General features: G+C 48.8%; 1 protein-coding gene across 2 annotated transcripts; it reads right to left on the bottom strand.

Moving 5' to 3' along the window:
- Positions 1–21146: 21146 nt before the first annotated feature.
- LOC4346320 (protein HESO1) lies at positions 21147–27340 on the bottom strand. 2 transcript variants are annotated; one of them, XM_015795462.3, is made up of 10 exons: positions 27214–27340; positions 26845–26879; positions 26027–26215; positions 25195–25374; positions 24683–24867; positions 24469–24564; positions 24224–24269; positions 23997–24103; positions 23163–23264; positions 21147–23077 (listed from the first exon to the last, which is right to left on the bottom strand). In XM_015795462.3, the coding sequence occupies exons 1-10, from the start codon at positions 27282–27284 to the stop codon at positions 22343–22345; spliced, it is 1746 nt and encodes a 581-aa protein (XP_015650948.1). In that variant the 5' UTR covers positions 27285–27340; the 3' UTR covers positions 21147–22342. The 2 variants fall into 2 exon arrangements, with proteins under 2 accessions (XP_015650948.1, XP_015650949.1); XM_015795463.3 differs by having other exon boundaries at positions 26027–26212.
- Positions 27341–27558: the final 218 nt, after the last annotated feature.

The following is a 27558-nucleotide window of genomic DNA, read 5'->3' as shown; positions in this document are numbered from 1 at the left end:
ATGCATATTCGAAATATCTACTCCATCCATCCAAAAAAAAATATATCAAATTCTAGAGTTTGAATTTTGTTCCACAAAATATCAACTTCTACCATTCTACCTACTCTCAGCATATAAAACGAGAAATTTTATCCCTTAAATACCCTTTACCTAACTATCACTATTACTATGTACTTTTTCTAATAATACGGGGTATTTTTGTTATTTTTACCCTCCACTATTTTTTTTTATTCTAGGAGTTAATATTTTATGAGACGGATAGAGTAGCTAGCTAGGGGTGTAGCTAGCTAATAAGCTAGGGTTTTGCTTCGTCTTCCATTATATGGATGGATATATATTCCTTGTTGGGATATTGTCGGGCGCGGGAACACGATGCCTGTGGGTACGTGGATGACATGCACGCTATGCATGGATCGACAAGTGTTTTTTGCCCCCCAAAAAACAATAAAGTGCCGAGGTGTCGATGCCCGGCCTAATTAAGTGGACATATCATATCGTGCTAGCTACTGTATTTTCCAACCATATATAGATACAGAAAATCTCCCCAGCTGATTTAGCTTATATATGGAATTATCTCTCTATGTATATTACTACCTCCTTTCCAGATTACAAGACTTTCTAGCATTATCCACATTCATATATATGTTAATGAATCTAGACATATATATGTGCCTAGATTCATTAATATCTATATAAATATGGGCAATACTGAAAAGTCTTGTAACCTGAAACGGATGAAATATCTGCAAGACTTCAGCTCTAGCTCTAGCTCTAGCTCTATCTTCCCTAAAACTAAAACACAACCAAATATATAGTTTCAGCTTAAAAGACAAGCATATCAACTTCGAGTAATATATATATATGAAAAACATAAACTAATTAAGGTCGTTCGAACTACAAGTTAGATTAAAAGTTAGAACACTACTAAACATGTCCCACATATACATCGATTTGGTGCTCGATATGCATGTATGCTGCGTGCGTATCCATCCTGTTACAGCTAGCCAGCTAACTAGATAGATAGGATCCAAGGACGACAAAATTACAAAAAGCAACTTAATTACTCCCTCCCTTTTAAAATGTTTTACACCGTTGACTTTTTAGCACGTGTTTAACCATTCGTCTTATTCAATAAATTTAAGTAATTATTTATTCTTTTCATATCATTTGATTTATTGTTAAATATACTTTCATGTACACATATAGTTTTACATATTAATTTCACACTTTTTTTAATAAGACGAACGGTCAAACATGTGCTTAAAAAGTCAATGGTGTCAAATATTTTGAAACGGAGGGAGTATATATTAGCTTCATGAAGTTGTATGGTTGCTTTAGGGTCTTTTGAGGTTCTGATAAATAGAGTTTCTTTCAAAATTATAGTTCTATCAAATAATTTAGTTTTTTTATTCAGATTTTAAGAAATTGTGGATGTAGAATCCATAAATGAATTATATCAGCCAAAAACTTTTCTCAGCTTCTTCAGATTTTTGCCAACTAAATTTTCATCAGTTGCTTATGAAAATCTAAATAAAGGTCCCAAATATACCCTTAAACCTTGGAATTCGCTGTAGCTTACCACTTATATTTAGTCGTCATTTGTAGCCAAGTTTTGTCGTGATGGCAATGATATATACTGATATATATGATCGGTAGTGTGCGACTTGAAAATTATTAGAGCCCATATCGCAGTCAGCCGCTCATCCTCTTCCTCTCTTTGACTAGCGTACAGCTGGGACGCCCTAGCTAGCTTAATTAGACCACTTGGCATCACTACACAACTTCTTTCCAAGCTAATATTTTTATATTATATATATAAAAAAGGAGCTAATCAGACCTATGATCATGAATTCAAGATACTGGCTTCATCTGGAGGTCAAATTAAACTACTTTAAGGCCGGGTTACTTGATTAACCGGTTTCACTTTTTACAGTAAAATATCTGATCGTATATCACACTACTTTTGATTTTTTTAAAAAAAATAAATTAGTTATTTCTAAAGGAAAAAACAATAATATATGCACAATATAATAGATGCGATACGATGGAGTTGTTCTTATATATATATATATATATATATATATATATATATATATATATATATATATATATATATATATATATATATATATATATATATATATATATATATATATATATATATATATATATATATATATATATATATATATATATATATATATATATATATATATATATATATATATATATGTTGACGGAGCTTGAGGCTCCTCACCGGGAGACCGCGCAGGCCCCCCTTTGCCGGTTCGGCCGGGGGCGCTATGTGAGGTTCTTCGCCCTCGATTTAAGGAATGTCAGCGAGAAGAATCGCACAAGACACGGGCGACGTAGACAGGTTCGGGCCGCTGAGAAGCGTAATACCCTACTCCTGTGTTCTGGTGGATCTGTGTGTGAAGGAATTACAGAGAGCTCGAGAGCCAGAGAGAGTTCAGGCTCTCCCATCCCCCCTTAGGCCTGGGCCTCCTTTTTTATCTCGTTAGGGGTCACCACATGGGCCTCTAGCTGCCTAAGAAAAGAAACATTCTTTTTACAATGAGGGCTAGTCTACAGCCGGAAGTGACTTCTGACAAGCACAGCACACGCCTTCTGCTCCGCTCGTCAGCTCTCCCAGTGGACGCCCGTTTCAACCTTCATTCAATGGCCAGCGACTTTCTTGCCATGCTTGCACTGAAGCCTAGAATGGATCTGACCGGGACTGACATACCAACTCCAGGAGTTAGCACGCTAGCTCCGGCTAGAGACGAGAGCCAGGAAACTCTCATCATTCCGACGGGACGGGGCGAGGCGTGCGACAGGCCGCCTGTTGCCACCTAACCCGCGATCTGACCGGTCTGTGACCGGTCACATACCGCGACTGGTCACGGACCGGATAAGCATGCGCTGCGCCGCATTGAATGCGGCGTGGCGCGCTCGTCTAACCTGCTATAAATGCGGTTAGGTGAGCGCCGCTGTGCTCACCTAACCCACACACGTGGCGCCAACACCACAGGGGGTCGGGGCGCCCCAGCCCTCGGGGCTGAAACGGGAGCGGCCCGACCCCTCGGGGAGACAGAGGGAGAGGTGGCCACGTCACCCTCGGGCCCGACCCCCTCGGGGGTCGGGCCACGTGGGTGATCGCGGCTACCCAAGCCTCTAGTCACGATACCCCCGGCCTCATGTCACCGACATATGTATATATATATGTATATATATATATGTATATATATATGTATATATATATATATATGTATATATGTATGTATATATATATATGTATATATGTATGTATATATATTGACGGAGCTCGTGGCTCCTCACCGGGAGACCGCACAGGCCCCCCTTTGCCGGTTCGGCCGGGGGCTTAGGGTGAAATCTCAAGCTCTCTCGGTATGTGGAAAGATCGTCCGCTAGGAAGAAACGCGAGACACGGGCGATGTATACAGGTTCGGGCCGCTGAGAAGCGTAATACCCTACTCCTGTGTTTTGGTGGACCTGTGTACGAAGGAGCTACAAAGTGTGAGCCGACCACTCCCTCGTTCTAGGCTCTGAATCTGGAAAGAATCAACCCAAAAACCAAAACCCCCTTCTCTATGGGCAAGGTCCTCCTTTTATACTTCAAGGGGATACCACATGCACCCCTCTCTTTCCAAACTGGACTTTTCTTCTTTTCATAAATGGACGGAGATTTGCACGGTCGTCCTCCGAACATCCTCCTGACGGGACGGCACATACCTACCTCCACTTCTGCCTGAGGCGGGCACGTCGTGGGAAGGTGGCTGCGTGCTGACAACATGAGCAGTGTCAGACCGGTCACAAATCGGTCATTCTTGTCCACCACACGTCGGCTCAGCAACGTGCATGTTTGCCCTTCTTCAAACAACATCTTGCTTGTAATGGTTAGGATGAAGCCTGGCATATATCGATCGGGGCTAACGTGTCATCTCTGGGATGTAACACGTTAGCTCCAGCCGGGGACGAGTGCCTAGAAGCTCTCGTCTAGACAGGATGGGGCGAAGCATGCGTCTGACCGCCTGTCGCCACCTAACCCGCGATTTGACCGGTCTGTGACTGGTCACAGACCGGATAATCGAGTGCACTGCACTGCACTTCGTGCGGCGTGACCCGCTTAGCCGAGGCGCAATAAATGCGGTTAGGTGAGCCCTGCTGTGCTCACCTAACCCATACACGTGGAGTAGAAAACGCGAGGGGTCGGGGCACCTCGGCCCTCGGGGGCGAGGCTGGAGTGGTCCGACCCCCCCCCCTCGGGGAGACCAAGAGGTGGGCGCACACATCACCCTCGGGCCCGACGTCCCCCGAGGGTGCCAGGCCACGTGGGCGATTGTGTCTGCCTCAAGCCTCGAGTCATGATACTCCCGGTCCCATGTCACCGACAGTAGCCCCCGGCGTTATGCCAGGGCGATCGCCCTTCTTATGGGAAGCGGCCGGGCGTGACGCCACTCCTAAAGCCTGGTGACAGGTGGGACCGGTCTCCATGGTTGGGCAAAAACCCAACGGTCTCAAACCATGCACACCGGTAATGGTAATTTGGCTGTCAATAATGGGCGGTCTCTTCAAGACTGCCACATCACCTGAGCGGCGCACGAATCTGGGCGAGCCGATTTGCCTCGCCTGGAGATACGGTAATGTCGCTTCGGTCGGCGAGCGCAATTAACGCGCGCACGATACGATCTATCTCGACTGCCGCAACCGCATATCCATCTCACGCGCCGCAAGCGGGCGAATGGGATTAGTGGAAGCGTGGGCGCGAGAAACGAGGGGGCGAAATAATGGGCGCGAGAAACGAGGAGCCGGGCACAGCGTTGGCAAGGGTATAAAGGCACTGAGGATGGGATTTGTCTCCTTCCTTTCGCCATCATTTCCCTTGCCTTCGCCGCTTGCGTCCTAACTCCTTCTTCCCTGCGCCCTTCTTTCGCCACACGCGCTCGCTCTTCATCTTCTCTTCGTCCGGCGCCATGGCACGGGGCTCCGCACTGCTTGATGGTAGCGTGCTGCCGCCTTCTCGCATTGCGAGCGAGAAGCAGGCTGGGTTGCCGCGCCGCTTCATGCCGGAATCTGCCACCGGCCGTGAGATAGTAATGCTGGGTGAGGGACGCCCGGCGCCAGACTACCCGGGGCGGTCCGTCTTCTTTCTCCCCTTCGCAATGGCAGGGCTGGTTCCGCCATTTTCTTCTTTCTTCATGGATGTCCTGGAGTTCTACGATCTCCAGATGGCGCACCTTACCCCCAACGCAGTGATGACATTGGGCATCTTCGCACACCTGTGCGAGATGTTCATTGGGGTGCGCCCATCTCTCCGGCTGTTCCGGTGGTTCTTTACCGTGCAGTCGGTATCGCCACCGTCGGTGGTCGGCGGCTGCTATTTCCTGCCGCGGGGGCCGGTGTTGAACCGCTACATCCCCTGCGTCCTCCGTAAAAAGTGGGATGACTGGAAGAGCGACTGGTTCTACACCCCCCTCGCCGACGAAGCGCATCTCCGACTTCCGAGCCAGCCCCCGGCGCAGGCCTCCAGCTGGCGGGCGCCGGTAGATCTGGGGGATGGCTATGACGCCGTCCTCGACCGCCTCGCGGGCCTGCGATCCCAGGGGCTCACCGGGGCCATGGTGTACGGCGACTACCTCCGTCGTCGGATTGCGCCGCTCCAGCGGCGCGCTCGGGCCGCCTGGGAGTACACCGGGCCCGAAGACTACATGCGGACCCACCAGGGAGTCAGATGGGATTGGGCCCCCGAGGACTTCAAGATACTGGTCCAACGGGTGCTAAATCTCAACTCCGTGGAGGCATCCCTCATCCCCCACGGTATCCTCCCCCTCTGCAGCGACCCAGATCGCGCCTCCATCTTGACCATTATGACGGCGGTCGGGGCCTCAGAGGAGCAGGCTCCAAAGGGCCATGACGGCGCAGGTGGGAGCCGCCGGGGGGATCGATCTACCCCCGGAGGGGGTCGTGCTTCTGGGCCCCCCGTCGGGGGCTCGGGGAGCAACCGCCCTACCGACGCCCGGGGGAAGAGGAAACTGGGAGGAACACCTCCCCCATCTCCTCCCCGAGGGGGCGGGGCGGTGCGTGCCAGCAGCAGGCGCCCGGAGGGGGCCGCGCCAACATCGCAGCCCGAGGGGGAGCGCAAGAAGAAGCGGCTGCGCAAGATGGGGGAGACAGAACCATCCCGGGGAAACCTAATTTCCCCTCCAAGGTGGTCATTTAACCGACCCCCTCGCAGGTTCGTCCCACGCTCATTGCGACCGTCTTTTCTTCTATCCCAAAAGCAAGTTTTCTCTTACCCATCTTGTTTGCCTTCTGGTTTTTCTTTCTGCTTCAGTGATGTCCCGTCACGTTCCTCCCGCCATCCCAAGTCCGGCCAATCCGAGGCCGAAGATCCGGCGGCCGCAGAGGAACGGAGGCGAGAATCTGACCGGCGAGAGGCCGCAGATCGCCTTCGGGAAGCTGAAGAGGCCGCCCGGGAAGCCGCCCGGGCTCGCCAGGCTGAGGATACCGCTCGGGAGGAGGCCGCCCGGGCCCGCCAAGCCGAGGAAGCCGCTCGGGAGGAGGCCGCCCGGGCCCGCCAAGCCGAGGAAGCCGCTCGGGAGGAAGCCGCCCGGGTTCGCCAGGCTGAGACGATGGCGTCTTCCGAGGCAGCTCACGACAAAGCTGCTGGCGCGTCGCTTGGGCCTACTCCCTCGGGCGACGCTCAGGCGACAGCCTCCGGGGCGGCTCGCGACGAGGCCGCGGGCGGATCGCCTGGGCCCACTTCCCCAGGCGACGCCCAGGACCAAACGGGTCCGGGGGACATCCCCGAGCCCAGTGCGTCCTCCGGCGGGCCGAGCCGCGTCGCATTCTCTCCAAGGCGGCTCTTCTCCTCGTCTTCTGTTGCCCCGCTGAGCGCCGAGCCCCTTCTGCAGGCCTTGGCCGCCGCAAACACCGCGGTGCTAGATGGGTTCAGCGCCCAGGTGGAGGCCCTGCGAGCGGAACGAGCGGAGCTCGAGGCCGCATGGGCGCGTGTCGAGGAGGGGCGGCGCTCGGTGGATGTCATGGTGGAGGTGGGCCGTAAGGCTCACCGCCGTCACGTCTCGGAGCTTGAAGCCCGCAAAGCGGCGCTGGCAGAGATCGCCCGAGAGGTGGAGGAGGAGCGGGGGGCTGCCCTCATCGCCACTACTATGATGATCGAGGCGCAGGACTCCCTCCGCCTTCAGCACGGGAACTGGGAGGCGGAGCTGAAGAAAAAGCTCGACGCCGCCCAGGGGGTTCTTGATGCCGCCGCTGCCCGAGAGCAGCGAGCGACGGAGACTGAAGCGGCGCTCCGGCGGCGTGAAGAGGCCCTCGAGGCGCGCGCCATGGCGCTGGAGGAGCGCGCCTGCGTCGCGGAGAAAGTCCGAGCGGGAGCAAGCTCTCGAAGAGGCCGAGGCCGAAGCGCAACGGTTGGCGGACTCCCTGTCCCTCCGTGAGGCAGCGCTGACGGAGCAGGCCCGCCGCAACTCGGAATCCGTCCGCGCCGAGAGAGCCGCACTGGAGCAGCGGGCTGCCGATCTCGAGGCGCGGGAAAAAGATCTGGACGCGAGGGCGTGCATCGGCGGGGCGGCTGCGGGCGAAAGCGACTTAGCCGCCCGCCTCGCAGATGCCGAACACATCGTCGCAGACATGCAGCGCGCGCTAGACTCATCCGCCGGGGAAGCCGAGGCCCTCCGCTTGGCGGGCGAGATAGGGCCCGGCATGCTCTGGGATGCGGTCTCCCGCCTGGATCGCGCCGGTCGGCAAGCGGGCCTCTGGAAAGGCCAGTCAATGACACATCCCACCAACCTGGAAGGCCTCGCTCCGCACCTCACGAAGATGGCCTGGGCTCTCCAACAACTCCCCGAGGAGCTCGAGAAGACCATCAAGTCATCCTCGAGGGACCTCGCCCAAGGAGCGGTTGAACTCGTACTAGCGAGTTACCAGGCCAGGGACCCCAACTTCTCTCCATGGGTGGCGCTGGAAGAGTTCCCTCCCGGGACTGAGGACGACGCGCGCGCGCGGGTCCGGGATGCCGCCGACCACATCGTCCACGGTTTCGAGGGGTCGGCCCCTCGGCTCGCGTTCGCCCCCAACTCCGACGAGGAGGGCGATGCCAGCGGTGCAGACGACGTGGAAGACGAGGCCGGCGACCCGGGCGCATCGGATTGAGCCCCCAGGCCCCCGCCAATCTTCAACTTTCTTCTTTTTCTTTCTTCTAAGGCCCTCGGGCCTGTTTTTTGTATAAATCAACTTACAATCTGCAATCAAAAATGATGAAAAAATTCTTTGTGTTAATTTTATTTTGCTATGCGAATGAGATGAGGATGATCTGTGCCGTGATCCTCTTTTTGTGTCTTAGCTTGATTTAAGGGCCCGTGCCCAAGTCCCAGTCCTCGAAAAGCGCGGGTCGGGACTAGTGCCTGGGGAGATCCGCATGTCGAGACTGGCCAGGCCGGGAACGTGGTGACCGAGGGTTATGGGTGACCCGATTGTGGGTTTTTGCCGATTCCCCCCCGGAGTTCACCACGCCCCGGGGCACGGCTCGGTTCTGGGCCCCGTTTGGCGATTTTAGCTGACCGAACCGAGCCCCCGAGGGCAAGGTTGAGCACGAGTGACCTTATTTCAAGTCAAAATTCTTCAAAAAGGAAAAACGGCACAGATACAGCCCTTAGGAAATTGAAACTGCTTTTATTGAAATACTGAAATGAGAGAAATGAGAATGTGCATGCGTGGTAGCCCCCGGCTAACCCTGCACACCCGAGGGGGGTGCGGGGTTGGCCCGAGCCAAAACCTGACACTCGACCCCCCCCCTCAGGGGTAGAAGCGACGAAGGTGTTCGATGTTCCACGGGTTAGGCAGCTCAGTGCCGTCGCCCGTGGCCAGCCGTATGGAGCCCGGCCGGGGGACACCGATCACTCGATACGGACCCTCCCACATTGGTGAGAGCTTGCTCAATCCAGCACGCGTTTGGACGCGGCGTAAGACGAGGTCGTCGACGCAGAGTGATCGGGCCCGGACGTGGCGCTGATGGTAGCGCCGCAGGCTCTGCTGGTAGCGCGCGGCTCGGAGGGCCGCGCGCCTTCTTCGCTCTTCCAAGTAGTCGAGGTCATCTCTGCGAAGCTGATCTTGATCAGCTTCGCAGTACATGGTGGCCCGAGGAGACCTCAGGGTGAGCTCGGATGGGAGAACCGCTTCTGCGCCGTAGACGAGGAAGAAAGGCGTTTCCCCGGTTGCTCGGCTTGGTGTGGTTCGGTTTGCCCAGAGCACCGCTGGCAACTCCTCGATCCACGAATCGCCATGCTTCTTGAGAATATTGAAAGTCTTGGTTTTAAGGCCTTTGAGGATTTCTGCATTGGCGCGCTCCACTTGGCCATTGCTTCTGGGGTGGGCAGGTGAGGCGAAGCAGAGCTTGATGCCCATGTCTTCGCAGTAGTCGCCGAAGAGTTCACTAGTGAATTGGGTGCCATTATCCGTAATAATACGGTTAGGCACCCCAAAACGGGCCGTGATGCCCTTAATGAATTTAAGTGCAGAGTGCTTATCGATCTTGACGACCGGATAAGCCTCGGGCCACTTAGTGAACTTGTCGATCGCGACATACAGATACTCAAACCCGCCCGGGGCCCGCTTAAACGGTCCCAGGATATCGAGCCCCCAGACAGCAAATGGCCACGAAAGTGGTATGATCTGCAGGGCCTGGGCCGGCTGATGGATTTGCTTGGCGTGAAACTGACACGCTCTGCATCGCCGGACCAGATCAACTGCATCATTGAGAGCTGTTGGCCAATAGAACCCTTGACGAAAGGCCTTGCCAACCAAGGTGCGCGAGGCGGAATGGGCTCCGCACTCGCCTTCATGGATATCGGCAAGAAGCTCAACACCTTGTTCCTGAGGAATGCACTTCAGGAGGATTCCATTAGCCGCGCGCCGATAGAGGGTCCCTTCTACCAGCACGTAGCGTTTGGAAATGCGTTGGACGCGTTCACTCCCTTCACGGTCCTCAGGTAGAGTCTTATCTGTGAGGTATGCTTGGATCTCAGAGATCCAAGCAATCAATCTAAGGGAGCTTGGAGCGCTCCCTTCGGGTCCCGAGGCCTGGACTCCGACGGGCCTCGGGGGCCGGTCAGGCGCATCCGTCTCCCCTAAGGGGTCGGGTCGCGCCGACGGCTGGGTAAGCCTTTCTTCAAAGGCGCCCGGTGGGGTCTGGGTTCGCGAGGACGCGAGCCGTGAGAGTTCGTCGGCAACCATGTTATCCCGTCTGGGTACATGCCGAAGCTCTATCCCGTCAAAATGGCGCTCCATACGCCGCACTTGGCGTACGTAAGCGTCCATCTGTGGGTCAGAGCACCGGTACTCCTTACAGACCTGGTTAACGACCAGCTGGGAGTCGCCTAACACTAAGAGGCGGCGGATCCCCAGTCCAGCTGCCACTCTGAGTCCGGCAAGGAGTCCCTCGTACTCTGCCATATTATTAGTCGCTCGAAAGTCGAGACGGACCAAGTATCTGAGGACGTCTCCGTTCGGAGAGGTCAATGTGACCCCCGCACCGGCGCCCTGGAGAGACAGAGAACCGTCGAACTGCATCACCCAGTGGGCGGTGTGAGGCAGCTGAGAGGGGTCCGTGCTGCCCTCGGGGATTGAGACGGTCTCTGGAGCCGGGGTCCACTCTGCCACAAAATCGGCGAGGGCCTGGCTCTTGATAGCGTGGCGTGGTTCAAAGTGCAGATCGAACTCAGAAAGCTCGATTGCCCATTTTACCACTCGTCCTGTACCCTCTCGATTATGCAAGATTTGACCGAGGGGGTAAGACGTAACCACAGTGACCCGATGCGCCTGAAAATAATGGCGCAGTTTCCTCGAGGCCATCAGAATAGCGTAAAGCATCTTCTGGGCCTGAGGGTATCGGGTCTTGGCGTCTCGGAGGGCCTCGCTAACAAAGTAGACGGGCCGCTGCACCCTTCGGTGGGGCCGATCCCCTTCGCTAAGGGCCATATCCCCGGGGCGCTCCTCATCCAAGTGGCCCCTCGGGGCACACTCGTCTTCTGTGCCGATGACCTCGGGGTCGGAGGACGACAGGGGCGGCCTTCCCACAGTGGCCTCAGGGCCGTCCTGGGGGTCGGGGGCTCCTGGCGTCGTCGGACAAGCGGGCAAAGGGCCAACTCTGGTCGTCAGGGGCCTTAGGCCACCGTTCGGCTCGGGGGCCTCTTCTCCCTGCTCCCTCCCGGGTCGAATCGGTACAGGGTTAGCCTCGGGGTCAAAGGGCGATAGGTGCGGCCTTCCCGCAGTGGCCTCGGGGCCTTCCTGAGGGTCGGGGGCGCCCAGCACCGTCTGACGAGCGGGGAGAGGGCCGACTCCGGTCGTCAGGGGCCTTAGGCCACCGTTCGGCTCGGGGGCCTCTCCTCCCTGCTCGCTCCCGGGCCAAGTCAGCACAGGGTGGGGGTGCGCGGAATGAGGATTGCCCTCATCGCGCTCCACAACCAACGCTGCACTAACTACTTGGGGGGTCGCCGCTAAGTAGAGTAGCAGGGGCTCGTTTGGCTCCGGGGCGACTAGAACCGGAGGAGAGCTGAGATATGCTTTCAACTGAGTGAGGGCGCGTTCAGCTTCCTTCGTCCAAGTAAACGGCCTGGAGCGCTTGAGGAGCTTAAATAAGGGTAGCGCCTTCTCTCCCAGCTTCGATATGAACCGACTTAGGGCGGCCATGCAACCGGTGACACATTGCACATCCCTAAGTTTACTGGGGGGGCGCATCCGCTCTATAGCTCGTATCTTCTCGGGGTTGGCCTCGATGCCTCGGGCAGAGACCAAGAACCCGAGAAGCTTGCCCGCAGGTACACCAAACACACACTTATCGGGGTTCAGTTTTATGCGGGCGGAGCGGAGGCTCTCAAAAGTTTCCGCTAAATCTGAAAGCAACGTTTCCTGGTTGCGCGTTTTTACAACCAAGTCATCGACATAAGCCTCAACATTACGTCCTAATTGGCTACCCAAAGAAATTCGAGTAGTACGTTGAAAAGTAGGACCTGCATTCTTTAACCCAAAGGGCATTGTCGTATAACAATAAGTTCCTATGGGAGTAATAAACGCAGTTTTTTCCTCATCTTCCCTAGCCATGCGAATCTGATGGTAACCAGAATATGCATCTAGAAAACACAAAAGGTCGCACCCCGCTGTGGAGTCGACAATCTGATCTATGCGAGGCAAGGGGTAAGGATCCTTAGGACATGCCTTGTTAAGGTCGGTGTAGTCGATGCACATCCGAAGCTTGCCGTTCGCCTTGGGAACGACCACCGGGTTCGCCAGCCACTCCGGGTGGATGACCTCGCGGATGAATCCGGCCTCCAGAAGTCGCGCCACCTCCTCGCGGATGAAGGCTTGACGTTCCGGGGCCTGGCGCCGCACTTTCTGCCGGACCGGCCTTGCGCCCGGCCGCACGGCGAGACGGTGCTCGATCACCTCCCTGGGGACCCCGGGCATATCCGCCGGTCTCCATGCGAAGACGTCAGCGTTTGCCCGCAGGAAGGAGACGAGCGCGTCTTCCTATTTGCCGTCCAAAAGACCACCGATCCGTGTGGTCTTGGACGGGCCGTCGCCCAGTGTGACCTCCTTGACCGGGACCTCATCGGACGTGACTATCCGCTGCTTCGGGGCGGCGGGGGCGGAGGTGCCAAGCCTCTCGTCACCACCCTCGGGCTTGGACGCAGCAGCGAGGTGGTCCGCGCGCTGCTCCATGCAAGCGAGCGCGACTTTCAGGTCGCCATGGACAGAGATGGGGCCACCGGGGCCCGGCATCTTCATCTGGAGGTAGGCGTAGTGGACCGCCGCCATGAACTTCACCAACGCGGGCCTCCCCAGGACCGCGTTGTAGGGCAGACTGAGGTCCGCCACATCGAAGTTCACCCGCTCCGTGCGGAAGTTGGTTGATCCACCAAAGGTGACCGGTAGGTCGATGTGACCCAACGGCCATGTGTGCCCCGGAGTCACACCGATAATCGGTTGGGACGGCTGGAGCACCATCCCCAGGGCCTTGATGGCATCAAAAGCCGCGGGAGAAATGATGTTGAGGGCCGCTCCCCCATCTATGAGGACACGCCCCAACTTCACGTTGCAGATGGTGGGGGAAACCACCATCGCAATCTGCCCTCCCCGGGCGACACACGGTGGGTGGTCGGTCTGGTCGAAAGTGAGGGCAACCTCCGACCACCGCGCCCGGCGCGTCGCCTCATGAGTAGGGGCAGCGGCCAGAAGCTCTCGCTTCATGGCCTTGAGGCTCCGGCGAGAAACGTGCGCACACGCTCCTCCATCGACAGTGGCTATGGTAGCTCCAGGCTCTTGGAAACCTAGGTCATTATCGCCATCATCGATGTCCTCGGCGGGGGCCTTCTGCTTGGCCTCACTTCGCCGACGGCCGGAAGGAACCGCCGGGGACTTGCCTTCCCGGCGCTCCTGCCTCCTCTCCTCCTCCCACTTCCTTGTCCGCTCAGCCAAGCTTTTGACTGCGCGACAGTCCGCAAGGTCATGGAGGGAGGTGTTGTGGACGGTGCACCACTTGCCGGTAGGGCGCTCCCTGCTGGGAACACTGGCCTCCTTCTTTTTATCGCTCGAAGGCCTCCCCTTTCGGGTGGCCCGTGAAGCGCCCTCGACGGCGAGGACATGACCCTCGTCGCCGGAATAGACCGACCTCTTCTTCCTCCTCCTGTCACGCTGCCCTGTCTGAGCGGCGGATCCGGGGGCGGCCGAAGCTGTCACTCCGGAACCGGAGGGGTTCCAGGTCCATGCTTCCTCCTTACGAGCCACTCGGTCTGCGAGCTGAAAAAGCTCCGCGGTAGTCTGGGGCTCTTTGGAAGCGATCTTTTCGAGCATGCGGTTGTGCCGCACACCACCCCTGAACGCGTAGATCACCGCGTGTGCAGGGATGCATGGTATGGTATTGCGGACTTGGCAAAACCGCTGAATGTACGAGCGAAGTGACTCATCATCCCCTCGCTGTACCGCGTGCAAGTCCGCTTCTTCGCCTGGGCGCGGATAAGTGCCTTGAAAGTTCATGGTGAACTGTTGGCATAAATCCTCCCAAGAGTGGACCGACGCAGGTGGCAGGTTCATTAGCCAACCCCGCGCCTGTCCCTTCAGGGCCATGGGAAAGAAATTCGCCATGACTCTGTCGTCACCCCCAGCGGCCTCAATCCCGGTCGTATAGACCTGGAGAAACTCAGTGGGGTTGACACTGCCATCATATTTTTCGGCGATGGTGGGCCGGAACCTTGGGGGCCAACGGACATTCCGAAGACTCGCCACGAAGGCTCTACAGCCAACACCACCAACCGGGGGCACGGAGGGCTGATTCCCAGGTCCGTGTCGAGGTGACACTCTGGACGAGGAAGCGCCTTCCATTGCGTGGGCAGCACTTCGGTCATTACGCCGGCGCTCGAGGCTGGCGCGGGCGCCCTGCTCCCTACGCAGATCTTCTCGGGTCGAAGGAGTCGATGAGGGAGTGGCTACCGAACGGCGAACAGCGGCTGCTGCTCGTCGTGCCCTTCGTCTTGACGACGCGGAGCCAGTGGTAGCAGCACCAGAGGTCTTGGTGGCGGAGGACCGCCCACCAGCATCTAGGCGCTGCCGCGCCGTCATGACCAATTTGGCCACGTCGTCCAGCCATCGTTGGGCTGGAGATTCCGGGTCAGGGACGACAGGCGGGTGGCGTAAGAGCGCGCCCGCAGCTTGGAGCGCGCCCTGGGGCGTGCTGCCGTCGCCGTAGACAAGGAGGCGACGCTCCCCATCTCGCCGTTCTCCTCCATCGCCCGCGATCGGTGAAGCCGCGGATCTTTCGACCCTTTCGAGCGCCTCCCCCTGCTTAGGACTTTGGCGAGGAGGGGGCGGTGGAGTGCGAGCTCGACGGCGTGGATTCGGCTCCCCGTCGTCGCCACTCACACTGGGAGAGAGGTCGGGTGCCTTTGTTTGCTCAGCCATGAGGCTGATCAAGAAAAACTTGACGCACCCGGAAAAGTGCGAGAGCTCAGAAAACACTCGCTGAGCCCCCTGCCTGGCGCGCCAGATGACGGAGCTCGTGGCTCCTCACCGGGAGACCGCACAGGCCCCCCTTTGCCGGTTCGGCCGGGGGCTTAGGGTGAAATCTCAAGCTCTCTCGGTATGTGGAAAGATCGTCCGCTAGGAAGAAACGCGAGACACGGGCGATGTATACAGGTTCGGGCCGCTGAGAAGCGTAATACCCTACTCCTGTGTTTTGGTGGACCTGTGTACGAAGGAGCTACAAAGTGTGAGCCGACCACTCCCTCGTTCTAGGCTCTGAATCTGGAAAGAATCAACCCAAAAACCAAAACCCCCTTCTCTATGGGCAAGGTCCTCCTTTTATACTTCAAGGGGATACCACATGCACCCCTCTCTTTCCAAACTGGACTTTTCTTCTTTTCATAAATGGACGGAGATTTGCACGGTCGTCCTCCGAACATCCTCCTGACGGGACGGCACATACCTACCTCCACTTCTGCCTGAGGCGGGCACGTCGTGGGAAGGTGGCTGCGTGCTGACAACATGAGCAGTGTCAGACCGGTCACAAATCGGTCATTCTTGTCCACCACACGTCGGCTCAGCAACGTGCATGTTTGCCCTTCTTCAAACAACATCTTGCTTGTAATGGTTAGGATGAAGCCTGGCATATATCGATCGGGGCTAACGTGTCATCTCTGGGATGTAACACGTTAGCTCCAGCCGGGGACGAGTGCCTAGAAGCTCTCGTCTAGACAGGATGGGGCGAAGCATGCGTCTGACCGCCTGTCGCCACCTAACCCGCGATTTGACCGGTCTGTGACTGGTCACAGACCGGATAATCGAGTGCACTGCACTGCACTTCGTGCGGCGTGACCCGCTTAGCCGAGGCGCAATAAATGCGGTTAGGTGAGCCCTGCTGTGCTCACCTAACCCATACACGTGGAGTAGAAAACGCGAGGGGTCGGGGCACCTCGGCCCTCGGGGGCGAGGCTGGAGTGGTCCGACCCCCCCCCTCGGGGAGACCAAGAGGTGGGCGCACACATCACCCTCGGGCCCGACGTCCCCCGAGGGTGCCAGGCCACGTGGGCGATTGCGTCTGCCTCAAGCCTCGAGTCATGATACTCCCGGTCCCATGTCACCGACATATATATATGTATATATGTATGTATATATATGTATATATATATATATGTATATATATATATATGTATATATATATATATATATATATATGTATGTATGTATGTGTGTGTGTGTGTCTATATATATATATATATATATATATATATATATATATATATATATATATATATATAGCTTGCACCAAGCTGGCATATATATATATATGCTGCTGTTGGGGAGTTTAAGATTTTTAAAAACAACTGGTGAGAAACTAGCTGATGAGAATATGGAGAAACTGACAAACGTAGCTTCTAGCTGGGGCTTATTTGGAGGAGCTTAAAATTTTGAGAAGCTGATTAATTGGTAGCGAGCCAGCTTCTGAGAATCTCAAAAGGCTGGATTTTTTTAGCTTCTGGCTTCTAGTTTATTTTCTGAATTATACAACTGCAACTTCTTAGAATCTGGACCAAAAGCTGAATTGCTTGGGAGAGCTACTGATTCTGGAAGAAGCTACATAAGTTAGAAGCTCCCCAAATAGATAGCTTATTTTCTGGATTATATAATTATAGCTTTTTAAAATCTGGAACGGTTTAAAAAAGCTTCTGGCAGCTGAAGATTTTAGAAAAAGTTACAGCTACTAGAAGAGCAGCTCCATAATCGCATTTATACTACTACTGTGCATGCATAGTGATCTAATCTAATGACATGACTAACTGATCGATCCAAGAGGCCGCCCGGCAAGCATGCATATGTGCTATGTCTATAGACTACATAGTGTTTTCAAAAAATATAGACTACATAGTAGTAGTAGTTATATATAGTACAACTATGTAGTTAGGATGTGATTACCATGTAGAAAGTGTTGGCTTTGTCCACACAACAAAAAAGACTAATCAACTATATAGGTTACCATAAGTGTTGCCTTTAATTGTTGGCCATTCTTTTGCCATGAAACGTAACACACGCATATCCTAGCTATTGGGTTCTTGCACATGTACCCTTCATCCATCTCAATGTCAAAGTGGGGAAAAAAGAGAGGAGGAGCTAACGTGTCACGCTTGGAACAATAATATAATTATGACTCTAGCTACATATATTTGACCAATATTGTACTATATGCTTGACCAGGCGACACGCGTATGTGCTCGTATGTACTATATAAAAGCTATATATACTTAGCTCGCTAATATAATGGAGATGCCAAAGGCCAATTAACTAATAGTATAGCTACTAGCTAAGTTTTCTTTTTTTTTTCTTTTCAAGACAAGCTAACGCTGCAAGCATGCATATATATTGAAGCTTAATTACGGCTTAGCCAGTGATCAGATATTGTTAATGCGTCACAGTACAGATCAAACAACTAGCGGTATCTGTATGCCACACCTTAATTAATTTGCTGAGATGCACCGTACGTGGCCGGGCGTCCACGTAAGTGTACATTTCCTAACCATCTGGTAACAAATTAATTAAGGATTCTTGGAGGGGATTTAATCCTATGCATTTTTCTTCTATACGGTTATTTAGATCAAAGGAATATCTATAAAAATTACTATAAAATTCATTTGGATTATTGACTCAAAACATGAAAATTTTGAAGAGATTCTAACATGAGCTTCAACCTCTTAATTAGGGAAAAAAATCCTTTGTATATATCTCTCTTATGTTTCCTGCTTTCTCCTGGCACTCCATCAAAATGATCATTCATGCAGTTTTCCTATGTTTTTTTTATCCGCGGGATTTGAGATGCTAGGACATTACCATCCTGCATTTGTCCTATTTTTGTGTTTTGAGAATCCTACGTTTCAAAGAAGCTATATTTCTATGAATAGCACTGAGATGGATTTCCACTAGCTAAAATTAATTAATAAGGGCCCTTTGATCAAAGGATTTATGTAGAAATTCTATAGATTTGAATCCTATGGAAAATTCTCCTATTGGGCCCCTTTGATATATACAAAGGATTTGGAGCTTTTAAATCCTATGCAATTCCTATGAAATAGCTTTCTGCCTGTAGATTTTGGAGGAAACTTAGCAAGAGCTTCAACATATTGGAAATTTTCCTTTAAATCTATCTCTCTCATCCGACTCCTCCAATTTTCCTGCAGTCCAATTTAACGGCAATTTCGGTGCTTTTCCTGTGTTCTGCAATTCTTTATTTTATACTTACATTCCTGTTATATTTTTTTTTATATTCCTCTATTTATCAGGCCATCCTGCAATTCAAAGAAGCCCTAAATATATAATTATTAATTGGTGGAGAACGAGCAGCGAGCATGGAGCTAGCTAGCAGCAGTGTACTTCAACTAGAATTAATGGTGGCCACAGCTTTAAAGATGATACATGTCACGTGGGACAAAGAGTGAATTAGACATTGAACCATGTATTATATGTAACGAAAGTTTTACTTTGGATTAGCCGACTAGGTTAGAGCTAATGTTTTTATTTTGGACCAGTTATTCTCACTTTAAGCAACTGGGCGTCGACTACCGTCGCACTCGATCGGCTGCCAACAGCACCGGAGCTTGAGCTTAAGCTTAATTAGCTCGAGTTGCACACAAATAAATAAATAAATAAATAAATAAATAAATAAATAAATATATATATATATATATATATATATATATATATATATATATATATATATATATATATATATATATATATATATATATATATATATATATATATATATATATATATATATATATATATATATATATATGTAATACACAATGCTGATGGAGAGCAGGCGGAGCTCGAGCGCAAGCTAGCGTTGCGTCGGCGTATGCAGAGCCTGAGTTCTATCTAGAGAAGAGCTTAATTAATTGCCTACTAAATTAAATAAGCAGAGGTTAATTAAGGTCAAGCATAGTGTAGCAAGAACAGAGCCAGAGCGTAGCTTGAGCCTGAGCTGGATCATATCGACGTACGTTCGGGAGCACAGGCGGCATGGATTAATTCATTTCCACATGTGGAGAGAGAGAGAGAGATGATCTAAGTGAAATTATAACAAATGCTAGATTACTAGGTATAGCTCGTTCAAAGTAAAAATATTGTTTATAGGATAAAAGATGACGTGGCACCATACAAAAAATTGAGAAGAGGATGTGAAACTGGCCTGGTCTAACATGCAGGAGACCTCTGCTGAATTTATATAAAATATCGCGAAGACAGACATGTGAGTAGTAGTAGTTTATATATATATATACATTAATTGGGGGAGTACTATTAATTAGTTTCTAGCTATAGTTAATTAAGATGACGCGAAGGTATACAATCAGTCCTTTTTAGTGATGTCCTGCACTTGGGACTGCCCTTATTACACCAGTTACTAGCTATCTAGAGCACTCCATCAGTCTTTAATTTTTTATTTATGAATTGGTGGTGGCAATGGAAAATTAAAACGCGCGGTAAGAGAAGGAATGTCCTACTATATATATGTATACACATATTCTCTTATTATTAATTATGTCCTAATATCTGCACTAGCTATCTCTCCAATTATTTTCACGTTATATATTAAGAGATCAATCAAAGGTCAAACCTGGTATATATGTGTATAAAGGACAACAGCATCTTAGCTAATTATAATGATTTTATAGTTTTGCTGGAACACAGCTAGCATATGGAGAAAGAAAACCACGACTGTTTATCACACCTAGCTAATTAAGGTTACTATATATATAAGCTATCGATCTGGTCGGGATAGCTCTTTATTCCGTGCATGCATTGTGTTATGTTGCTAGCTTTCCTTTTTGATCTCTCAGATTAACAAAAACAAGCCTAGTAACTAATGGAGTATATAGCTAGGGTACTCGAGGATATAATTTTTATTAGTTGGAACTGATCATCGCATGCATATATATAACTGGTTCTTGATATGAATAAATAAATAACTACATTTGCCCTGCTTCTTTTTGGTCTCACCAGTGTATATTCACGGATGCATGCTAATTATAGGGTTATAAGTACGTCTCCAGATAATAATAATGTGATGTGAAACCATGAAGTGCGATCTGACAATCTACTGTACAATATAATTGCAGTTAATACTTCCTCCTTTTCTTAACAGACGAAGATATTAACTTTTTAGATATGTTTGAACATTTATTGTATTGAAAAAATGTAGTTATTAATTTTTTATTGTGACTTGATTTATCTAAAGGTTCTTTAAATAAGACTAACATTTTTATATATTTTTAAAAAACCAAATAATACAAATGGTCAAATATATATCAAAGGAAAATATATATATTTGTACGTATGTATGTATTCATACGTCGTAGTCTTGTAGAAATTAAACGTACGGCTCTAGGAATCGGTGGCGGTTCAATCAGGGCATTAACAGTTGACAGTGAAGATTGCAGCTGAGTAATCTGATGTGCTATATGCTAGCGGCTGATCTAGTAATTAACTGCTGCTTCCTGTAATTAGCTCTTATACTCGCTGTCAACAAGTCCTTTTTATGGCGTTTTTATGTAGCTAACATCCTGGCGCTTCATTGCAGCTTCTACAAATTAAACGTGGTTTTTTTTTTCCTTCTTAACGACAATATAATTCTCTACAAGTGATTTATAATTCAATCAAATAGTTCTTCCAAGTGTACTACCATTTAATCGATCTCTCGTTAAAGTAAAAGGCAGATGAGATAAAAAAGAACTAGAAAAGGTAAATCGCAATCTATCGATCGATGATTGAGCATCTAGTTAAATAGATGCATATGCGTGCCAGTATTGTTGACTTGCTGGTCCATTTTAAGTTGTCTTTCGCGCCATGTTCAGTGCATGATTCCACATCAGCATTTATACTTAGCTAGCATCCACAAAATGACGTCTCCATCTCTCAGATTTGTCAAATCACCTTACATCAACGCACTAGTACCAACATCAAGGCTGCCTAGCTACTCTGTTTTCAGGACGAGCTAGAGGCAATTAACAATGCAATCGAGATCAGAATCAAAAAGAAGGAAAAAGAAAAAAGCAATGCGATCGAGATCGATAATCATCGACTTTTATTCAATTCTCCAGTAATCAATCACTACCACTTTGGATTCATTCTGAAGATTTACAGCATGCAAATGCATGCAGCTTGCAAAGGAAAACAACCGCAGATATTTTTGCTAGCTGATTGAACACCTTTGGAACATTGAATCATCATTGATTCACTGTATCTATCTACAACTTTGCCTGTTTGACAAGGATAGCTTTGTCTTTGCAGGTGTAGAAATTAAAGAGAACTTCTCTTTCGATGATGTGCATCTGCATCAAAACCAAAACATCCAGATGTTTCCATGGCAAAAAACAGAACGGCATACTGTTCACTATCCCATCGTACTGGTACATCATATGCTTCAGGTATGTACAGTGCAAGCAAGGAAAAGGGAGGCATATTATTTTTCATGTCATTTTCGTGCAAAAGCTCACCTTGTCTGGGTATTTCCATCGCATCAGGCAAAACACGAGTGATGATGGAAAGCATCTTGTTCCGGGCTATGTGAGTTGCATGCAGTTTCCATCTTATCAGGTTATGTGGTCATCAGCAACACCAGAATTGAGATTACCATGGGCGGCAGCTCCAGTTTTTGCTGATACCAACAAACCTGGAACAGTCCCAGTTTATCAGCTGATACCCAACAAACCTGGAACAGCTCATCCATACCTATCACCAGCAGCAGTGCAGATGTTGCCATTTCTTGTCCATGAGGTTGCTCTGCAGTGGTGGATGCTTAGCAGAGGAATAACATGCTGATGCAATGCAGTTGCTTCTTGTTGGTCTTGCTGGATATTTTTACTATTATATATAAGCTAGTACACCAAGTGATTCATCATCAGCATCCATCAATCTTGCATGACTGACAGAATTTTCAACAGCAAGCTTTGCAGCACACCTCTCAATCTTGATCCATGACAATCGTGAATTCTTCTTACCCCCACTTGCACAAGGAAAAATGAGAGCTCACAATCTGCGGTGACAAAACTAGGTGGCAGAGTCAGCAGCATGGTTTTGCCAGAACTTTTGATAGCTATGCAAAATCTGCCTCTCTACTTAATTTCTTCCCCAGCACATATATGACAACACACAACTAAATTTTACAACAAATCAACGAATTGATTTGCACCAGGGTACATGGCGACGGTGTGAACTTCCTATCTCAGAAACATTACCTAGCTACATTCTCATACTGCAACTGTCATCTCCTGTAATATGGATAGGTTCCATAAGCTATATTCCTTTGTAACGCTATATTCTCGTTATGCTGAATTAGCTGGGCCAAATGGAAATCATAGGGGTGAAAACCATTGATCACAGGTTGCTGTTCTAGTAAAGGGACAAACATATGTTGGGCTTGCTGCTGCGGTTGGATTCCAGGATTCAGGTGGATGAAATTACCCTGCTGTTGACCTAGTAACCCCTGACAATAAAGGGGAGCTGAATGTAGATGCTGTTGTGGTGGTAACCCATAAGCAAACATAGGGTCAACCAAAGGTTGAGGTATGTGGGAAACCTGATTAATTGGTTGGATGGGCCGTATTTGAGGCACAAATGCGGTAGGACGGTGTAAATTAGTGGCAGATCTACTAGCGGCCGGTCCAGGGTTTACAGTATGCTTCACTTTCTTTTGCTGCTTCTGGTTGCTTTCTGGGCCAATAATATGCTTCGCTTTCTTTTGCTGCTGTGGGTTGCTTTCTGGGCCATGCGTTGGGTGGTCCTTCCTCTTAGGACGCTTTAGACTGGGATTACTGATCAGCTCATCCTGATGAGGCGGCTCAAACAAAAGGTTCTTCAGCTTTGGTGCATCAATTTTACCCCTAAAGAAATTGTTCAAATTCAAAACAGCGACCCTTATGCATTCGCTGATTTTCTGCATCTCCTCCTTGCCTACTGCTCTGGCAAAATTCTGTGACCGGTCCAAGAAGTCCTCAACCTGCATGAATTGCTTGTTGTGTATAAATAAACAAACTTTTGCAAAAGTTACTAAAAAAGCACAATGAATTCATGGAAAAGCTTACACTCAAGTTACCAACTCCTCTTTCCCAGGTCTTAAAGATCCATGACCCTTCAAAATTGCTAGCACAGAGCCCTTGCTCCCATAAACCCTCCACTGATAGTAGCTGCATGAGAGAAGGTCAATAGTGTCTGTCAGCATAATGAGTTCTGACATTAAGAAGGAAGGGCTCTTTTGTGGAAGTAATGTTAACTAAGTAATCAATGAACAGCTTACAAACCGTTCATACGTATATACGACACCAAAATAAGCAAACAACTTTGCCTAGCAACAAATTAGATGGACTCAGGTGGTATAACCCTCTCTAACTGTGTAACAAGATCCCTTAATTAGATAATGAAGTCGATGATGCTATACAAGAGAACAATGTTTAGAAGGGCACAAGAGAACAGTGACATGGACCAGGTGAACAGGACCGTCCCGTCCCAGCTGGGTCAAACTGGGAGTTTACTGTCACAGATTTTTGTCACGGATTATTAGCCTCTAAAAATATGTTTTCTCAAAAACCTTTCTTCTACTGCATTGCTTAGATCCCTTATTCTAAGCTTCTTATTTATTAATATTTTTTATCAAAATATTTAATTTGTATTTACCGCCGTGCAGATAATCCACTACAATAATCCAGTCAATAATCTTTTTCAAACTGGGCATTTGTTCAGACATTTGCAGGGGTTTAGATCAAGTCATGTGCAAGGGGAGATATCCCTTTGTCAATCAATGTAAAAACTCTAGGAAATGAGGGCAAAACAACCATAACTCAACAATATCCCTATGGATTCAAAATAGAATATTGGCCTGTAACAAACATAAATGGAAGGTGCATTTTTAATTCACTTACTTTACTCATAAGTGACACAAAAAGCTCGGCAACTGATTCTTTATTTCTGCTCCCAAACCCCTCAACTAGTGAGACATTTCTCTGAATACTTGGAAAGTCTGGACCATCTACAAGACGATGGAAATTATCTTAGTTTCTTCATATAAGTTTTATATCAACAACAGAGAAACCAATCCCAGGAAAGCGTAGCAGTGAGAATGACATACACCTAAAAATAGAGAGAGTACCTTTCAACAAGGCAGAAAATGCAGGTAAGATTGGAGGTCGCCGGGTCTGTAATCCACATTGTTTAATAAAAAGTGTGTTTATTTCTCTTTTTGCCAACAGAAAAAAGGACTTAGGATTAACTGCAAGCTTATACATACAGGCTGTAGAACTTTAATGGAAATTCCATGAGGCCATTGAAGCTACCCTAACTACTTGATACTCATGACTAAAAAGTCCAATAAAAACTCAAGTCAAAGTAACAAACCTGTAAATGGAAAGCAACTAAAGAGATAATCGCCATTGAGCTCATTGTTCGATCTCTGGGGCAATTAACATCATGTGCCTTTGCCCAGAATTTCATCTGCAGAATTAACAGAAACGGTTGGTGTCACATATTTTAGAAGGCCACTTTATGGGGATTCTTGCAACAATTTTATTGCCCATTGGAACGAAAAAAATGTGACAGAGAATTGCAATACCAGATAACATAGTATCTGAAATCTTTCATCAATGGATGAAATAAGTTTAAATATCATTGATCTTGACATGCCATCTTTGTTCTCAACTGAAATATCACACTCAACCCCAGTTCCCTTATCAATAACCTTCAGTACAGGAACTTTAGCAGTTACAACAGGTAAAACCCCATGACAACGGCCATTCCCTGATATTGACAATATAAGGACAAGGAAACGAAATCACATTAAAATTGGCATCAAAAGGTTCTATTAAATAGGTGACATATATCAAAATGAAGTTATTTATGTCCAATTGTCAACACTATGTCAAGGAGAATACACTTCTTATCAAACATACACCGATAATTTGATATACTGTTAATAACAAAACTAATTTAAATTCTTCATTTAAATTTTAGATATTTGGTGTGTGACACATATTGCAACATATATGAAGGGACACCATAAATATATGGATATAAAGTTGACCCTTTTGGATCTGTTACATAAACCTAGAGAGTGTAGATAATTACTCTGATGAGCATATAGAACTTTTGCGAGGTTCCGAATAACAGAAATCTTGTCCTTGCGAGCAAATTGACTATGAAAATCAGCATTAAAGTTGACAGAGAGGTCAAGGTCACTTTTGGAAGTAAATAGATCCATTGTGAACGATCCAAATGCTTCCACAACTGGAAACCCCTTCTTTTTACCTGGAAGGAGGCATCATAATCAGGAAACAGGTCATAATATCACACAAATTTGCAATATTCAGGCAGAGACTAAGTATTCATGGTAAAAGAAGGAATCTTGCATGTAAAGAAAAGTGTATTGCAAAAGTGTAGACACACACAGAAATCTGAACAATGCATGTTGAAGTTAACTGATCAACTAACAGTCAAAAAAGGAGGTTAACTAGGCATATTTGTAGTACAAATCAAGCCAAATTCATATAATTTTCATGCTTGTGTTTCCAAATGCATTATCCTTTTCACCAATGCTCTGTTATGTACAAGTTTCAACACAAAATTTTGCACTATGCATCTTTCTAGCATCAGAAGCAAAAGTCTTTGCTTGACCATTAGGTGTCAGCAATCCATAACTGAGGTGCACAGAAAAAGCATATTTTGCTGAATGCTGACGCATATGAATCATAACTGCAGGTGTTTAAAACCCTATTCACACTATTGTTGAACTGCAAATGAATTTCCCTGATTGCATATGTGTATGAATTACAAGAAAATGCATCTTTTGCAACTCTCATATTATATTTTCAAGCATAGTCAGCAATTACAATGATCAAAAGCGCATATTTTGAAAGCATAATTCATCGACCCATGATAACAGATGAAATATAACTCTTACCATATATCTCTTCTGCTATTTTGTTGAAGACATCGATCATCAAATGCCGTTGCTCATAGTCATCAGGCTTTGGACGCAATATTGCATATAATTCTATAAGTAAATCCTCGAGAACTGGAAGCAAAGTAGGATTGATAGAGGGTACTTCTGCCTCCAACTCGCAACTCTCTGCACGCTTGCATAACGCTGCTAGTAATTCAAAATTTAAATAAAAGGTATCAGTTGCAGCGTACATGAAAGTATTCATTAATGGCGCAGAAGTCCGTGTAATTGGTATCAAGCATGGTAATTCACAACTGTTTCAGCATTTACATGCCCAGAGTACTCCTTCATATAAAGAAGTCATGTTTGCAAACAATCACAGCCACCACGTATATATTTAGAGCTGCCAGCATTTGCTTGCGCAGAGAGAAGCTATTGACTTATTTCTAAGTAGTCAGGAAATCTAGAGAAGCGAAACATGACAAGAGGCTACAGGATAACTTTGTGGACGGAAAAACAGACAAGCAGCTATCTTTGCCGCAAAATGAAACTGTCATTACTCATAAGAAATATAGGAGTATTAGTCTAGGTCCACCAGTTGTATTGAGTGCAGAAGATATAGCATGCTGCTTGCATGCATCTGACATGGTCACATGATACAGTTGTTATCTGTGATGCCCTGGTGTACAGAAATGATACCGTAGCAGAGGAATCTAACAGAAAGGTTTGGTTCTTGATGTGCTTGAATCGAAGAGCAGCATGAGGCAGGAAGTAATATACACCAATAATAAAAAAAAATTGGGAGCAGCAATAAACAGATAGTTAAATAGTACTACCTTGTGAATCCCATGAGATTTCCAAGCTCTGCGGCCTGCAGGATGACACCAAAAGGAAAGAAATTTTAACTGAGAGGTCATCATAAACCGGGGGAAAATAAATCGGGTTGGTCCGTAGTCGTACCAATCCAGAAAGCTAGACATGGCAGCAAATTCTGAAGGAGAGGATTAAGCTTAAGCATATACTAGTATCTACAAAGCATAATCCCCTCGCTCTCTCGTCTTATAGAACTACTAGTACCATGAGCAAGAAGAAGAATCCGAGTAGAATTTGGTCGTACGCACGCACGCGGCGACTCCAATTCCCCCCAAAAGCACAAGGGGATCAGCGGAACACGAAGGGGGGCAGAGGAGCGAAGAATAACGGACCTGGGGGAGCGGTCGGGCCGAGACGAGGCGTCGACTTTGGACGGGACAGGAGGAGAGGCGGCGGCGGCCATGCAGATGCGGCGGCGGCGGCGGCGGCCGTCGGTTTCTGGCGGTGAAGACGTGAAGTGGTCGGAACTCGGAACGCAAGGCGCAAGAAGAAGGTAAGGCTGGTGGGGCCCACTACCACGGTCGGTTAACGGTTTTGCAAGGCCCAACTCAGCTTCAAGGCCCACCACTACCACGATCAGGCCCAAGAGATGATAAAGTGGCCCATTGCCAAGAGGAGAGTAGGAGGCGGAGGTGGTGTGGGAGATTGATTAGTACCACCTCGGCTAGCGGAGGAAG

This window comes from Oryza sativa, chromosome 8, assembly GCF_034140825.1.
Source record: "Oryza sativa Japonica Group chromosome 8, ASM3414082v1".
Lineage (NCBI taxonomy): Eukaryota > Viridiplantae > Streptophyta > Magnoliopsida > Poales > Poaceae > Oryza > Oryza sativa.
This window is presented reverse-complemented; position numbering and strand designations above follow the sequence as displayed.

Excerpts from the sequence above, each read along its gene's own strand:
- LOC4346320 (XM_015795462.3), bottom strand. The coding sequence starts at position 27,284 with ATGGCCGCCGCCGCCTCTCCTCCTGTCCCGTCCAAAGTCGACGCCTCG. Across the intron at positions 25,375-26,026 it reads AATAGCAGAAGAGATATATG|GTAAAAAGAAGGGGTTTCCA; the intron begins GTAAGAGTTATA and ends GCCTCCTTCCAG. Across the intron at positions 24,270-24,468 it reads TAGTTGCTTTCCATTTACAG|ACCCGGCGACCTCCAATCTT; the intron begins GTTTGTTACTTT and ends TGTGGATTACAG.